The 17,305-nt window shown below is 46.4% G+C and overlaps 1 protein-coding gene across 4 annotated transcripts in view; it reads right to left on the bottom strand.

Moving 5' to 3' along the window:
- IQSEC2 (IQ motif and Sec7 domain ArfGEF 2) overlaps positions 1 to 16,680 on the bottom strand; it is a 1,791,459-nt gene extending 1,774,779 nt beyond the window's left edge. For 3 of the 4 annotated variants that reach the window (XM_069645245.1, XM_069645244.1, XM_069645249.1), the window contains exon 1: positions 15,702 to 16,680. In XM_069645245.1, coding sequence (XP_069501346.1) covers positions 15,702 to 16,435 — 734 coding nt within the window. In that variant the 5' untranslated portion in view covers positions 16,436 to 16,680. The remainder of the gene's footprint in view (positions 1 to 15,701) is intronic. The other variant, XM_069645243.1, reaches the window with a different exon arrangement.
- Positions 16,681 to 17,305: the final 625 nt, after the last annotated feature.

The following is a 17,305-nucleotide window of genomic DNA, read 5'->3' as shown; positions in this document are numbered from 1 at the left end:
AGTTCAATCAAGACTAAGCTATTTAATTAGTACTAGTGTGCTACCCCTTCATCTCTAGACACCAGGTTCTCCATGTTATCCATAATGGAGCACTCCTCCCTGACTTATAGGGGCGGCTGGCTCGGTTCCACTGTAACGAGGGAACCTCCAATTCAACCACCTGCGTATGTTACTGTAGTTAATATGTCCTCTGTTTTGCCTTGTCCTCCCCTTGCTATGTATTCCTCCCCACCCCATCAGCCATTCGTCCTGATTCCACTGTAACCAAGGAACAGTTAGTTATCTCTAACATACAGTCTCTTCCCTCACTGTACGTACCAATCTTGCTCTTTACCTATCACCATCCTGTTTTCCTACAGCAACTAAATAAGCATATTGTAACGAACAGTAAGTATGTAACCATGACTGTTTTGTTTCCTCCTTTAACTAAGTAAACCTTCTATAACCGCGCCACGATGCCTAAGGGCCGCTGTGCGCTTTATACATTTAAATAAATAAAATCAGGCTGAAGAATCTTTATTAGCGGGTTCCTCTGCAGACTCATCAACAGCAGAGGTGCAACAGGCAGGATCAACAATGCTCCTTGCCAACCTTCGCACCCAACAGAGTGTGTGTACAGGGGCTAGCTAAGAGTGAAGTGGGCTGGTGAAGAGGAAGGAGACACAACGAGGATGCAGTTAATTCAGAGAAGAAAGGAGGGGATGAAAAAGCAGTGGCTTCTCTAAAAGTAATTCTCCGGGAGGAGCAGAGACATAAGAACAAACACAATTAAGATAAAACTAAGAAGAGTACCTGTAGGAATAGGTGCTCCATTACAATATGTCATTTATTTTACCTTGAGATTTGAAAGGGCCATAGCTCAGCAGTGGTGTTAACTCGACCAAGCCCATAAGGATTGAAATAGCTGGAAGCCATTTAGTTCTTGTTGTAGACTGAGAGACACAAATTAGCTCGACAGCAGGTGCCATACACAAACACCACTGCCACATTAACTACCTCTGTTTGATAATGAATCTAACAAGTGCATTCGAAAACACCTACAAAACATATGAAGCATAATTAAGCAATATGCCCCGAGCGGCGGGGGCATTACCGACTCAGGTAATGCCCCAGGGCCCATAGTTATAAAGGGCCTTAACAAAGGCCCCGGGGCATTACCAGACTCGGTAATGGCCCCACCGCGAGGGGCATATTACTATTAGTACCCCGGCCCGCAATATCTGCGTGACCGGGGCACTAAATGCATTTTTTTCTGTCCCGAAACACTGCAGCGTTTCGGGACAGAAAAAAAAATGACCAAGAAAATGCCCGCCAGGAAAGGGAAAACGGAGTCCGTTTTCCCTTTCAAAGGCGCACATCGGAAGCGGACGCGCTGAGGCCAGAAGAGCTCCAAGCGCGTCCGTTCCCAAAAGAAGACAGAGAAGAAGGTAAGTGGGGTTGGGAGGACGGAAGGGAAAAAAAAAGGGAAGAAAATGAACCTGGGTCCCCCGCGGGGGACGATGGAAGCCTCCAGCCATGTGGAGGCGTGGAGCGGGGATGGCCCCGCTCCGAGTCTCCACACGGCTGGAGGCTGCCATCGTCGCCCACCAGGGACAAAGGAGCAAGAAGGTAAGTGGGGTGGGGAGGTCAAGGAGGAGGGTGCAAAGGGGAAAAAAATAAAAAGCCTTACCCGAGTCCCCCGCAGGGAGCAAAGCCATTGGGAGGCTCGGAGCGGGGATGGCCCCGCTTCGAGCCTCCTCATTGGCTGAGGGGCTGTCACACCCCCCGCCGCGGGCAATGGCAGTGGAATCCTGACTGGGGGATTTCCGGCCGGGTAATGCCTCGGCAAGGGCCAATCAGAATGGTTCTTTCATTCGGATTGCGCCCTCGCCGGGTACTATTGGGTCTTATGCAATGAACAATATGTTACACTTTGCAACTCAAGAATATGTTAGATTTTCTGCACGCTACCTACTGGTTCTTTGTTTTCCTGCTCACTATATATCCTGCTTGCAGCATGATGTCCCATATATATATCTACTGGGTTTAGCTCCCACTTAAGAACTCTTTATTTCAAACAATGTTATCATTTATATATATAAACATCATATAATATACACACATGCATTTATACATAGATACAACAATGCAATAGCCTATTAAACCACATGTGAATGCATTTATGTATAGTGCACAGTGCATGGAATCACTTACACGAGCCTATCGATGTAAAATATTTGACCCTGAAATCACCCTTTTTGGTAAAATAGGGAAGCTTTGATGAGCAGCAGTCTCCTGATAACACAATATGGCATTCACCCAGTAGGCAACATCGCCTCTAACTGTACAGCCACATACACAGATTTCAGCACAGTTGTCTTTCAAAAGCTTAATTGGAAGCCATCTCGTAAAGTACACAAATCATATGATAAAGCATCATGAAACATACAACATTTTAAGAAACATTGTATACAAATATAGCATGTATGAATTAAAGGCAAAATGTACAAAAGAACAAAACAGAAACAATGAGCCTCATTACATATTTGCCAGTCCGGCAAAAAGGGCCGGTAAGTTCATCTGCATTTTTAACGGTGCCGGTGCTCCCGTGTCCCCACTCCCATAGAGTCCAATGGGAATTAAAAAATGTACTGGCGCCTGACTTCCCGGCCGCTGGACTTGTAATAGCCCGGTGGCAGCGGGAAGTCAGGCGTCGGTAAATTATTAAAGGTCCAGCAGCAACCAGTCGGTAGCACCGGCAGGGTTACCACTGGGTTACCGCCGGACCGGTAATGACGCCCATCTGCAAACGGATTATATGGCAATCAAGCAATAGACATGGATTGTGAAAAGTATCTGTCTTGATCTGCAAGGTGATCATTCGTATGTAAGGATGGTGCAACACTCCATTTGTATTCTAAAACCGGTTGGCCCTCCTGTTGTAACAAACAGAATAGTGTTATGAGAAGCATGCAAACTTGACAGGTTGACTATACTTTCACATCTCCTAGAGGTCAATCTCAATAGGGGGACTGTCTTCAACCAGACTGAATCGCGGCCCTGGCAGAGACAAATTAGTTGTAGCAAATATAGCGCTCAATAGATTACAATTACAATTGAAAGTAGCATGCCTAGTATTTATCACCCATTGTGATCAGAAGTCATGAGTATGAAGCTGGAGTCAAAACCCCACATTCCTACTTTTGTGAAGACCTAGCTTTCATGTCAAACAGACCGTCCATCAGATAAATTGATTTAATTTGAACCTACCAATACCATTAAGTTATTGTTTTATATTTGTTTATATTCTGGAACATGTTGCAGAATGTATCCAATATGGCGCTGTGGCCCAGTAAACTTCTCTGGCAACTTTCAACACAGCTCTAGAGTTGTGGCATACAGGCCACGCTCTTATTTTGAATATAAAAATAACATGGCATTACAGAGACACGAACACTGGAAAGTGGGTACATTTCAAGAGGCAGTTATCATACAAAGTGACCTAGGAAAATGACTCTTGTTTGATAGGAAGGGAAGACCTGTTTGCTTGCGAAATAGGCATGGAGATTTTAAGACATTATTAAAAAGTGTTTTTGGTTAGGCTAAAGGGGAAAGGGCAAGAGTTTAAACTATACAGTCTATGCAATGCTGCCGGGGTACATGCGTGAATACCTGGATAACTTAGACATGGCTTTCCACCTTCTCCAACTGGTTGACTGTTCCCCTTCCATCCCATCCATCCCCTGAACGCTGGCACGCACACTGCCCCTCTGGACCGAATACTCTCCTCTCCATCCCGCGGTTCTCCTAAAAATAATTGCATCCCCCAAACCTACTTCTTGCTCTGATGAAATAATTCCAGCCTCCATCATTAATCAATTGACGGGTCCAGCATGCAATGCGCTCCTCAGCATCATCAATGCCTCCCTCACAGAAGGTTCATTCCATGACACCCTCAAGACTGGTCTCATACAATCTCTTTTGAAAAAAACAACCATAGATCCAGATGACTTGGCCAACTACTGGCCCATTACGAACCTCCCATTTATTGGCAAAATCTTGGAAAAAGTAGAGTCGAAAAACTCTATCTCCTACCCCAAGTGTAGCATCGAGAAAGCCACCATCCAGGTGGTGGATTATGCCCTCCAAATCATGGATAGGGGGAACTCATACCTCCTCTTCCTCCTTGACCTCTCGGCTGCATTTGACACTGTCAACCATCGCATCCTTCTCTCCCTCCTTGCTGACAGGATGGGATTCTCTGGCACTGTTCTGAATTGGTTTACCTCCTACCTCTCAGGCAGACACCAGGCTGCCCAGATGAACTTGTTGCATTCTAACCAGCTCCAGGTCTCCTGCAGAGTCCCCATGGCTCCATCCTCTCATCAATCCTTTGTAACCTTTACATGGAGCCTCTGGGCACTCTCCTCAAAGATCCCAATGGGGCCATTCACCAACACGTGGACGATACTCGGTTGTACATGAGAGTAAATAGTGCACAGGACATAATTTGTCTCTGTAATTAGCTAGCCATCATCCGGTCCTGGATGTCGGCTGCCTACCTCAAACTAAACCAATCTAAAGCTGAATTTGTCCTCATCAGTCCGCCTGCTAAAAAACAACTTTTCCAACAATGGCTCAATGATATGCGCCTAGAAGGATCTGATCCACAACTCTCAGACTCAGAGAAATCCTTTGGCTTCACCATTGACAGCACCCTGTCCTTCCAGAAAAACATAGCCAAGAAAACCCAAATAGTCTGAATAAGAATCTCTACCCTTCAATAAAATCCAACCCAAATCCTTGTTTGTCACGTAACCTGCTGCAAGACTTCCAGAATGTAGTGCAGGCCCTGGTGGTCTCGCACATTGATGGGGGGAGGGAATGCTCCTGAAAGGGCTCCCAGCTGCTCACTTGGCTATCCTAAAAGCAGTCTACCACACTGCAGCATGTCTTATTACGGGAGCATGGAAATTTGACTGAACCACCCCATGCTACACATACTACATTAGCTTTAATGCCAAGCCAGGATACTGTTCAAGGCTGCATGTATCGGCTACAAAGCAGTCACGAGTAGCACACCATCGTACCTGGCGACTAAGCTCCAGATATGTGGTGGCACACGCTCCTTGCACAGCAAATCAACCAACTAGCTTGAATCACAACTCACCCGCAAAGAGAGGACCCGCAAACAATCCTTCTTTTGTCATGCACCCATACTCTGGAACTCGATTCTGGTGTCAGCTCGGAATACCCCCATAATTCTCCAATTTCTCAAATCTCTCAAAACATGGCTTTTTCAACAACACCTGGCCAAGGACTAACTCAAAAGGATGCACTTAGCGATGCACAGACCTCACAGTACTGTACTACTGTTAAAAGATAATCAGCCCAAATGCTGACTACCCATGCTCTGTACAGCGCTCTGCTGCTCTCGAGCTAGGTCAGTGCTTTAAACAATTAAATATATATATTTATTTTTAATCTTGCACCCTTCAACTACAATATACTGCATGTTAACAGGCCCTCTGGTATTGGAAGGGTTGGCCCTATTCATCAAGAGCATTGTCACGATTTCATACTAGATGGGCCTAGAGAGAGGAGTGGATGAGTAGAAAATGAGGAAGAGGAGCCGATGGAGTAAGTACATTGACAGATAATCCACAAGAATGTAATTGGAATGATCCAGCGAAGCGCAAAATACAGGGGAAACATAGTGATGAAAACCCATGAAGACACTTAAAGATCAGACATACAAAGACATACAAAGCCAAAGTGGATTAGAGAGGAAAAGGGGAGCAACAGATGAAAAATCACAAGTGGTGAGATGTGGGTGGAAAGAAAGAGGACACAACAGCGTTGTTGTAAACCAGTTGAAGAGGGTACAGAGCAGAAACAGAAAGGTTGAGAGCTCTAGCCGAGCCTGAAAAGAATGCAGGTGAGGATGAGGGCCAGATAACCCTTTAAAGAAGCAAGGATGATGCCAACATCATGTGCAGTAAGTGAGAATCAGAGGTAGGTGAATGGAAGGAGATAAAAGACGAGGTAGGCAGATAGGAGATATCAACGGAAAACGAATGGTCTTCAAATTTCAGGGGATGAAGATGGAGGGAGAAGACATCCTAAAGCTAACAGCAAATATAGTTGTATATTTACGGTATTTCTTTTTAATTTGTATAATACAGCTATGAATACATAACTTTTTATACATAATTTTACAGCATAAAATCAATAAAAATAATACTAAGCATAAAATCGTCAACTATATAGAGTATTCCGCATACTTTCGACCTCATACCAAAATCAAGTGCCACAATGGGTCAGGTTGAGATCATTACCCATCATGATACAACTTCAGAGTTTATCACGGTCAGCCATGTGCATGTCATTGGTAATATATGCTTGTAAAAAATTATTTTGTCTGTGATTTAATTATGTACATTGGGCCAAAAAAGATGTCTGACACTTTTCAGTTGATTACTCAGAAATATTCGATCATGTCTTAGACCCCTATTAGTTTAACCCGTGCCCTGGTTACCTCTAATGTTGGCAGGGTGTTACATTTTATTTGCACATAGTCACGTCTGATTGGGTTGTAAGGGTATTCTCATCTGTATTTAGAAGTTTGACGCCAACTGGAGCAAATGGTACATACTCCCAGCTGTGAGTTTTGGTTGTCAAGTCAACCAGATTTTGTTCATGAGCCAACAGCCCAATAGATTTTTTTATGACATGTTTCAGAGACATCTGTTACTAATGTTAAAAAACCTGCTGCAATATTTAGAGTCCGTCATTAATTTCTCAAAACCAGTGCATTTTTTATTGAAAATGATCTACCACATAACTGGAGCCGATGTGGTACATCAGAGTGTTAGGATTCACCTTGATGAGCTTATCATAGAGATTTAATGTACGCTGTATCAATGTGTATTTTATGGAGTCTAGGCCCAGTTCAGCTCTTAGATATTAAGCAGACAGACTCATTGGGAGCCCACAGATCTTGTGTAGGCATATATTATCTAGTCTGCCGAAATCTTCCAATTTATCTGGACCCCATATTTCGGCCCCATTAGGGATCACTGAAATAATGTTCAGTTTATATAGGTCGTGAGTTGTTTTTATAGATTGGCCTCACTTCTGGGCAGGGACAATTCTAATGTCTGCAATTTGTTGCATAGCAGTTCGCTTAACACTAGTAATTTCATAATTTCAATGTAGGTTCAGGTCTATCGTAACATATAACGGGGGTCTACGTTTACTTACTGGTTGTTTAGCAGCCACTTACATTTTTTAAAGTTGTGACTGCCATTAAATGCATAATTGTTGTCATTGTAGTATTTATTAGTATGCCATGCTTCAGTGCATGTGATATAAGCATGGCTAGTTGCTTCAGCAGTCCAGTGGGGGTGGAATCCGATAGTACAAAATCGTCCATGCAACCTAGCCATTGCAATTGCATGAGTCCTCATTTCGATGGGTATACTTCATGCGATTTGAGCATGGCTGAAAGATCTGAAAAGTATACATGAATGAATGTAAGTGCCAATAAACAACCCTGTTTAAGATCGGTGTGTGTTGCAAATGGATCACTCAGACTGCCAAATTAGCAAAATCAGACTGCCACGGGCGTCTTGTTATCTAAGGCCATGATCCCTTTCTGCAGGCCCCACGGTATTCCCCACTTATGCAGCTTCTGCCATAGGAGATGGCATTGCACTGTGTCAAAGGCAGTGCTAAAATCTACACCTGCTGCATGTACAGGTTGATTGTATGCACACCTAACCAGCTCTATAGTAGTCACCAGCACCATCATATTTGTCCGAGTAGAGGAGCCCTTCGCGATCCCCGTCTGATAGTATGGCACGATATCACAGCTCTCTATCCATTCTATCAGTTTATTCAGAAGTATACGTCCAAATACTTTGGCGGGGTGTCTAGCATGGCAAGAACTCTAGCGCTCTTAGAATTAGAACTCGGGCCAGGCTAATGTAGACTGGGACAGTGATGATATGCGACCAGCTAGTAGGACTTTTCTCTGCTATACTAACGTAATTAAATATAAAATGCATAATGCTCCCACAGAGAGTGGGACACCTTCTTAACAATGAGTTACAAAGTCCAACACGACCTGGAGCTGTCGATGTTTTCACTGCGTGTATTATTTTTTTGATCTCCACAGTAGTGGGTTGTTCGCACCTAGCACTAGCCATGTCTCTAACGTCAAAATAGGTCTAATAGGTGTTGCCCCGATAGGAGAGGCTATGTGATATCCCAATTGTCCTTGGAGACTCCACCACTAAGTCTAGCGCACTTATTTTGTCAATTGACCTACTTCTGGAACTGGCATGAGTCCCTAGTCATAACCATCTCAATCAACTCTTGCCATACTTGTATTCTCCTCACGCTCACATGACCCTTTAACCATCTTGCATATCTAGCGTTCCCTTTTTTGCAGGCAATAATTTGAGCCTGCAACAGATAGTTGCTCCTCATTTTCAGTCATATACTGTTTCTTAATATTGTTTTAGCGTTTGCCACTTGAGTGCAAAAATGATGGCCGTGTGATTTTTCCGTCGATACACCTCGAATCCTTTCCTGGTTCATCTCTGGTTCTATAAAGTTAGTCAAGTGATCTACAAACATTTCACATCTATTCAGAAAAGTTAACAACTTGTTTAATTCCTGGGGGTCGCCTGCCCGAGACTAATGGGCAAAGGGGAAGCGATTAACTGATCTGAAAGACAATCTAGAATCAGCTCGTGCCATGATTATATGCCCTAATATCAACTGGATCAAGATTGAATTCCTTTTTGTTTGGTTGACCCCGTTGGAGGTTTCGGCCACTCCTGTCGTGTCACTTTTTAGCATCCTTTGCACTATAGCTACCCACATCACAACAAAAGTATAGTGATCACTATCCTCTCTAACCTGTATAGACAGATCATGTTTGTTCTGTATCTTGCTGCCACTAAGGAAAATATAATCCAATAAAGAGGCAGTGTTGTCTGTCACCCTGGCATACCTCCAATGCCAGGCCCATTCAGCATACGCAGTCCATGTGCAGTCAGTAAATAACACCACACACCGCCCTTGTTGTCAGTTGTTTGCGGTCATAATATTCTTAATGGATACTTCATTGACTGTCGCTTATCTCAGTCTCAGCTTCATGAATGTGAGCAGGTATTTCGCCATTGATGTCCCCCAGAACCATTCAAGTGGTGCCTTTTGTAGGTATACTTGCTTAAATTATCCCTTGTACAGCCATTCTTATGGCCTTGCACACCTTATTGCCAGGCATATAGATATTCACAATCAATATTATTGTAAAATGTCCTGATATATTGAGGTAGTGATAATCCGTGCTACTATAGAAGTGCTAGAGACGGGCACTTCTCTTATGCTGCCGACATTTTTCATGCTAAGGAATAAGCCACTCTGGGGGTCTACCTAAACGTCCTTTTGTGGTACATTTCTGGATGGTGTTCCGCCCATCTATAAAAATAGGATTGGAGGACCAGGTTTCCTGCAAAGCAATAATGTCATACTGTGATATCTGCCCTTATAGTCCTCCCTCATCAGCAGCAAACAGAGCTATGCAATCTAAGCAAAAGCAGAAAAGGTGAGAACATATGAGTTTCACCATCATCACAGATGTGGCATTATAGTCCAAAAGAGCTCATGGGAGTAGAAACAGGATGGGGTGTAAAGGTGGAAATAAGAAATGGCCCAAGTACAAAGCCTTGCACCCCCCCCCCCCATCTTCAAGATTTAGGAGGAGGAGGATTACGAGGGCCCAAGATGCAATCAAGAACCAGGTGCGAAGATAAGAGAACCAGGCCAGAGCCACCCCAGGGACCCTAAGGTCACCAGTGTAGGGTGTTCAACAGAATCAATGACAGTGGACAGCTCAAGAAGAATGAGAATAGATGGACATTTATTGGGGCATGCTGATGGAGAGATTTAGGGCCAGATTCTCAAAATATGTTTAGATTCAAGTGGTGAGGTTGCCTGTAAGCATCTCATCACTTGCACCAAAAAAAATAGATGAGCCTTACACACCCGGGCATTTGAATGTGCGCATCATGGATGCACATACCTAAATGCTCTCTTTCCCCTTTTTGCAAAAAACAAGGAGGCATTTCAGTGCATTTTAAGGTTCATCCCCTATTAAAAAATGGGGTGCAATTTAAGACACGCTGATAGCATAGCCCTGGCCCGGATTGGAACAGATGCATGTGGATATGCATCGCATTACTAGGCCGGTCCCATTCCCGTCATGTGGTTTAAAAAAAAGTAGATTTAAGTGGAACAGCAGAGGTATGAACCACCGCTGTCCCACTTGTCTTTCTATACCCCAAAAATGGATAGAAGTGATTTTTTTCACCTCACATTTCAGTGTGACAGGCCCTTTAAGGGCAGGGCATTGTGAAATGCGCTTCCAGGACCCAGCCTGTCATACATTAGTGTCAGGAGCGTGCTCCCGGCACTAATATATGCAAAGGGACTGGCCGTGCATCCGAGTTTAACGCTGTTGTTGTTGGATTGGAGTATGGCACGCACCTTAGGTCTCCCTCAATCGCCTTGAGTGAGCGTTCCTATACTATTACTGAAAACTCTTCTCTTACTTTGTCATTTCCATGATGCTTTGTTCTCCGGGGTAGGGTTACTAGAGGTGAGCCATCCCATCTAGGGACATGGCTTCCAGCTCCCTTTCGACTGAATGCATTTCTCACTCTACTTTCTGTCCTTTTTTGTTGTTCTTAGTAGGGTGATCAGCAGCACTTTTTTTTTTGCCAAATCTCGATGGCCGCTACTATCATATATATCCCGCCCCCACTCTCCTCAAGCATTCTCTGACTTCTTTCTCCATTCTTTCTAGTATAGAAACCCGCAAGCCAGGTATATATTCAGAAGATGGGTAATACAAACACACTTGCCCACTTCAATGTCAGGATCCTCTTGCAAGCCCTCAAGTCATCTTGCTTCCATGCTACACATCCACTTCACAGGTTCCCAAAGCGTAGGGCAAGCAGAGAGACTTATCACTGAAGTCTGGAATGTCGTTTCATATTTGGCTAGAAGCTACTTGTCCATCCTCACATCATTGTTGCCACCGAAGGACAAGGCGTCCTCTGCCAAAACAGGACAAGAGCCAAAGTCTGGACTACTTCAAATCTATTTGCAAAGGACGCCCCAAAAAAAGATAAAATGTAACTACAAATTATTTATTTTGAGGGTTTGTAGATATGTGGAGCAACTGCTTCGAGGTTCAGGAAAAAATGAATAAATTCACATCAGGTGACAGAAGGACACATTCCTGCATGAGAAGACATCGCAGTACCCAAAATACTGAGTGGGGGCCAGAAGACAGAAAACAAGCTAAATTCTTAGAAGGCTGTAACTAAAAAGAGAGCATCCAAACTAATCATAGGCCTAAGTAGATGGTAGAACCGTGCTTGCCCTCGCTGCTTGCAGTCACACTCCCAGATGAAGCAGAGTATCACATTTCGGCTGCTAAAACTTACACGTAAGACATTCACCAGCACAAAGTCTACACCAATTGCACTGCAAAACGAGCACATCGATTGTCCTGCGACTACCGGTACATTGAAAACTTTCCGGCTTAATAGTGTGAACATGTTGTGTCACGCGCACATGCCAAGAAGGCGGCCAGTCAAGTGCTGAGGTGGTGTAGCTCGTTCGGGCGTTTCTGATCAGGAAAGTTTGCGTGGGTCGCAGGCGAAATGTCAGACGTGTTTTCCGCGACTTCAATTGAGAATGGTATGGATGTCAAGTGTTTCACGCAGCACACAAAGCTGCCTCACCTTTTTAGGCAATTTATGAAAATATGGGACCAAAAGGAGCGTGTCCTCAGCAGACCTAAAGCTGAGCAGCTGCGCATTAAAAGCGCGAATGCACTTGTAGATTGGAAGAACGCGGGTATATCCAGGCCTTGTGTAATAAGCGCATCGTTTTGAATTACACTATTTTGGCAAATGAGAGCCAATAAAGGCCACAAAGTGGAGCAACACGCTCTCTATTGTCCACTCTCCTCAGGGGGTGGCCTGGAGCATTTGGCACTCGCTGCTGGCAACTGAGATGAAAAGTGGGGAGACCCACGCAGTTCGTTCCCACAATGTACCTCCTCGAACACATTGTATTGGGCGGGCTATCAGTCACAACTAACGCCTGCTGCACTGGGCCACATATAAAGGAGTGATAGCAATATCAAATATGCTTTTTCAATAGAATGAAAAGCTGCTTGAAGGGGGTGAAGGAAGGCCTGCACCAGCGCACGAGCTGAGTCACAAATGGTAGGTTTGAGAAAGGACTAAAGCTGTCAGCATATGAACGGTTCAGTGATGGGTTTTTTAATAGAAACATACAATTTTATGTTTGAGTGCTGTGGCAGTCTTTACCGGAAGTGAGCGAGGCATTAGGGGTGGTGCACAACTGGTGACTAATAGTGCGGACCACCTCTTTATAAAGGATCCAAGGGAAGCCAGAGCAAATGGCTCTGTGGAAGGACAGTGGCAAGAGGCGGTCAAATGGGAAAAATCAAGTCGTTCCCCAAGAGCGTGGCAGCAGCGGGGTAGAGAAGGAGGTAGACTAATCGTGACAGGAAGCGAGGAGAGTTCAGGAGGTGGACTCCCACAGTGCAAGGGCATGGTAGGTTGGGCAGATCTGACTCTGAACTAAAAGCACAAGGGCTCATTATGAGTTTGGTGGTATCGCAGCAGTAAATATGCTGAGATACCACCAAACTGTAATACCATTACCGCCACTTGGTCCGGGAGTATTACCACTGAATTACAAGTTGTGGTGGCAGTTAGTCCCCATTTAATTTTAGTACATAGGACTCTATGGGGGATTTTGGTGGAATTACTGCGGCTGTAATTCTGTAAGCATTAATTCTGCAGCATTTTGGCAGAATGGTGGCAGATTTACCTCCTGCTCAGAAGGTGAATCCTACAACTTTCCACCAAACTCATAGTTGGGCACTACGGTAATGCAGCAGTAAAGGTATTGCCGCAGCATTTTTGGTGCACCGCCCAACTCGTAATGAGGCAGCGCCCTATTCAGAAAGGTGCTCAAGAGAATGTTCTTCCTATACCTGGGGCTGTGTATCCGTAGAAATGATCGAAAATGAAAAATCGAATGGCGAAATCACTGCACCTTTAACAGTTTTCTTTCCGTAATTTTGGGAAATTTGTCTAAAATATAGGTGTGGGCTGGGGTAAGGGTAATAGGTAATGTGCGGGAGAGTGGGGTGTTGGTATCCCCCGCATTATTTGAAAAAAATCAAAGACTCGGTCATTTCTCCATTGGATCATTTCATGGACATCCCTTGGGACTAATGGGCCTCTCGCTGCCAATACTCTATCTGCAAAATTAACTTTCAGTACCTAGAGCCATTGTCCGGCAATGTACGCAGTGTAATCCTTACTTCATCTCTACCTGTATCATCTAGCTGTGGACACCATGTTTGCCTCGTGACTGTAGTACTTGTCCACCAGTTCACTCGTAACACGTTGGTGTGTTTGCATGACCCCTTGTAACTGAATTGCTTCACCCTGAAGTGGCCTCCTTATAAATCTTACAATACTAATCACACAAATACATATTTGGTAGAATTGGGGAAAGATTTCGGCATTGATGGGGGGTGACGAAGGATGCGGTTGAAAGTGCTTGAAGGCGTGCTCGTGGTCGGCAGTTTTGGAAGCAGAGACTGCCAGTACTTGGCTGAGTGGCGTAATGTGACCATGGATGGCAGCATCAAGAGCAGGGGCTGGCGATGTTGAAGAAAGAAGCTGGCAGTTGCTAGTGTGTTGAGGAAGATGCTACCATAGTTGGCACTTATGGGCATGGATTGATCAAGTGGGCTGATCTCTAAAATTGGGCTTGGACATGGCTGGGAGTGACATAAGCAGTGATTGGCCCTGGCTGCTGTTGTCATGGGTAGCATTTTGCCACTGTTGGCAATATTACTAGCTACATTCAGCAATGTTTGGGCAGTAAGTCATCATTGCTGGTGTAGATGGGGCAAAGGCTGGCAGTGTGATGGAAGCGATTGGCAATATTTGGTTGTATTGAGAAAAAAATTGCCATGATTGGTGATGTTGGATCCCACATTTGGCCATGGTTGGCAGCGATGGAAGCAGAGTGTTCCATGGCTGGTGCTGTTGTGTCAGATGAAAAACATGGTTGGCAGTGTTGGGGAAAAGGTTGGCACTGGTTCTCGGGTTCAGAGGCAGTGCTTGCTAATGTTGCAGACATACTTTGACTTTGGATGAGAAGAAAGTTGGTAGAGCTGAAAGCCATGGTTCATGGACCGTGATTCGTCATGACTGAGGGATTAGTGCAGTAGCCGAAGGTGTCATTCTCTGAGGTCATATTATGACCACTGAGGGTTTTCAGCATCAAAACCGGCACAGTTTTGTGTTTGGTGGCAGCCTGGACCGTGATTTACCATGAATTGGGGTATTGGAGCAAAGGTAAGCCATTTTCTCGGGAAGAAAGCTCAGCAGCAACGTGCTCGCCTTGGGAGCAAGACGACAGGGAGCAACACAGGTTCGATCCCCGGGTCCGTGCTTAGAAACCTCTGGGTATTAAGCACGTTCTAAATAACCTATCATATCATATCATTGCTGGTGGTGTCATGGGCCGTGATTGGCAGTAATTCATGAAACCATATCCTGTGTTTGGTCATGGTTGTTGGTGGCATGGCCAGTTGCTGCCCATAGCTGGTGGGCTCATGCTCAGTGGATGGTCATGGTTGGAGATGTTGGGACATTAATTGCCAGTGATTGTCTACGGTTGCTTGTGTTCAAGCAGAGGTGGGCCATGGGTGGTGAGGTTGCAGGCCACAATATGCCAATGATGGAGCCAGAGGTTGGCACTGATGTGCAAAGCCGATGGTCATGGTTTGCAGTGCTAAGATCATACATGTTGCATGTTGAGAGTTATCAGTGCACGTTTTTGGCAGGGGAAGAGTCTGGTTATTGCTTGGTGCTGCTCTGAGCAATGGTTAACCATGTTTAGCAGTGCTGGGGGAAGACTTGGGCTACAGTTGCCAGTGACATGGGCCCCTCCGGCCTAGGTTGATGCCATTGGGGTTATGTGTTGATCAGCAGTGTCATGACCGGTAATTGTGAATGATATAAAATATCATTTACATTGATTGACTATAAATAGTGGTGGTGGGGTAGAGGATGGATCGGTGAAGCAGTTTCGGAGCTCATCTCTGCCATCGATGACAGTGTTGGAGCAAAAGGTATCTATATTGGTTGCAGGTGACATGGTCAGTGAAATGTAACAACTGGTCATAAGGCTTAGCACACCTAGATTTTGTGATTCAGAGATAGTATTACTCAAAAGAATGTTTATAGTGTCTAGGGTGCACGGGAGAATTCTGTGACTCTGGCACTGAAAGTCACTATCTAAAATGGAGAAAGTTTGGGTGTCAACAACTTATGAACACTCCCGTCCCATGCACACGTATATGAAATGCCCATTGTTAGTGGTCACAAGCCAGCGGGTGTCAATGAGGACAGAAGTTGACTCTGGTTGGCCATGCCATAGATGAGAAGAGCCTTGATTGACTCTGTCAAGGCCAGACAGGCCTCGTTTGCAGCCAACATGAGCAAGGGTTGCCAGTGTCAAGATCATTATCTGGCTATGGTCTGAAGAACTCTGGTTACCCCTGTATCCCTCATACTTACTTGCCCTGCAGAGTGGTGGCGGGACTGGTGCTGGCGCTGCTTTGACCTGTGCCCGCCCCAGGGCTGGAGCTCCTGGACGCCCCCCGGCTCCGCGGTCCCTCGCACCCTCGGGTCTGGTATTGGGCCGGTTCTCGGTGCGGCCGGTGCTGACATGCAGGGGCTGAGGTAGCAGGCGGTGTGGGGGGCTCCCGGACCTCTCGAGGTTGAGGGGGCCTCTGTGGAGGGCAGTGGGAGTCCCGGAAGTGCTGGCGTCGCTCATGTTCCCGGTGTACCTCATGTTCCCGGTGTGCCTCATGTTCCCGGTGAGCTTCATGGTCCCGGTGTTCCCGGTGAGCCTCATGGTCTCGGTGTTCCCGGTGAGCCTCATGTTCCCGGTGAGCTTCATGGTCCCTGCGATCCCGGTGTGCCTCATGGTCCCAGTGATCCCGGTGTGCCTCATGCTCCCGGTGTGGTTCATGGTCACGATGCTCCCGGTACACCTCATGGTCACGAAGCACCTCATATTCCCTGCGCTGCTCCCTGTATTCCCTGCGCTCCCTCTCTTCTCGCAGCTCCCGGTTCTCCCTGCCCAGCCGCTCCAGCTGCAACTCCAGCTCCTCGATGCGGCGTCGCTGGGTGTCGAGCAGCTGCTGTTGGCTCTTGATAATGTTGTTGAGCTCCAGCAGGTATTCTACTGCCCGGCTCGGGCTCTCGGATGCAGCTCCGGCCCCACCGGCGCCTCCCGCACCCTCCATGGGCGCGCACTCTTTTCTCCCCGGTGCCCCCCTTCAGCCTGCGCACCGCATGGTTCTTGTTCAGGAGGCTACAGGCCGGGCAGCGGATAAGGCACGTGAGGCGGCAGTTTGCCCAGAGACCTGTTTCTCCCAGTGCTGCGGCCGAGGGTCCTTCCAGGGTCTCCCTTCGCCGCCTCGCGCAGCTCCGGCTGCTGCGGCAGAAGAGCGAAGAGCGCGCGGGCACTGCGCACACCCTGACAGCTGAGCGCGCGCCCGCCTGCGGAGGGGAGGGGCGCGAGCCGCCAATGCACAGAGCGGCAAGGGAGGAGCACGGGGCTACTGTATACAGGGAACCAAGGGGGGGGGGGGGGCAGCACAAGCTCCTGCAGCCGGGAACCGTCGCCGCGGCACCGGCTCTGAGGAGGCGGCGCGTGCCTGCCACCCGCTGACAGCCAGTCAGAGAGCGCGCGCCGCACCTGTCAGAAGGGGGCGGATGCGCAAGCTCCTGTCAGAAGGGGGAGCCGTGGCTAACTGTCAAACCAAGGGGAAAATAGCGGGAAAGGCTACGCTCCCACCACTGCTCGCCATACAGGTGTGCTATTCGCCGACTGCTGGAGTTGTCAAGTATCTAATTTTGGGTGAATTGAACAGAGTTTTTCACTCATTTTATTTTTACACAAAAATAACGTTTTTCTCCCGTGACCCTCAGAATTGTGACTTCATTCCTGCGTATTTCAATGGAAAAATGAACTTCAAACGCATTGTCGCTGGGCACTCGTTGCACCATTGAAAGTTTGCGAGCTATCCAACATGTACATCGCTCGCACACGCACCTAGAATTTACCAAAATATTTGCATAGGCTACTTTCAACCAATGCCCTCTTCTAGACA

This window comes from Ambystoma mexicanum, chromosome 2p (assembly GCF_040938575.1).
Source record: "Ambystoma mexicanum isolate Mex_15411 chromosome 2p, UKY_AmexF1_1, whole genome shotgun sequence".
NCBI lineage: Eukaryota > Metazoa > Chordata > Amphibia > Caudata > Ambystomatidae > Ambystoma > Ambystoma mexicanum.
Note: the sequence above shows the minus strand (reverse complement) of the source record. Positions and strands in the feature narration are given on the sequence as shown.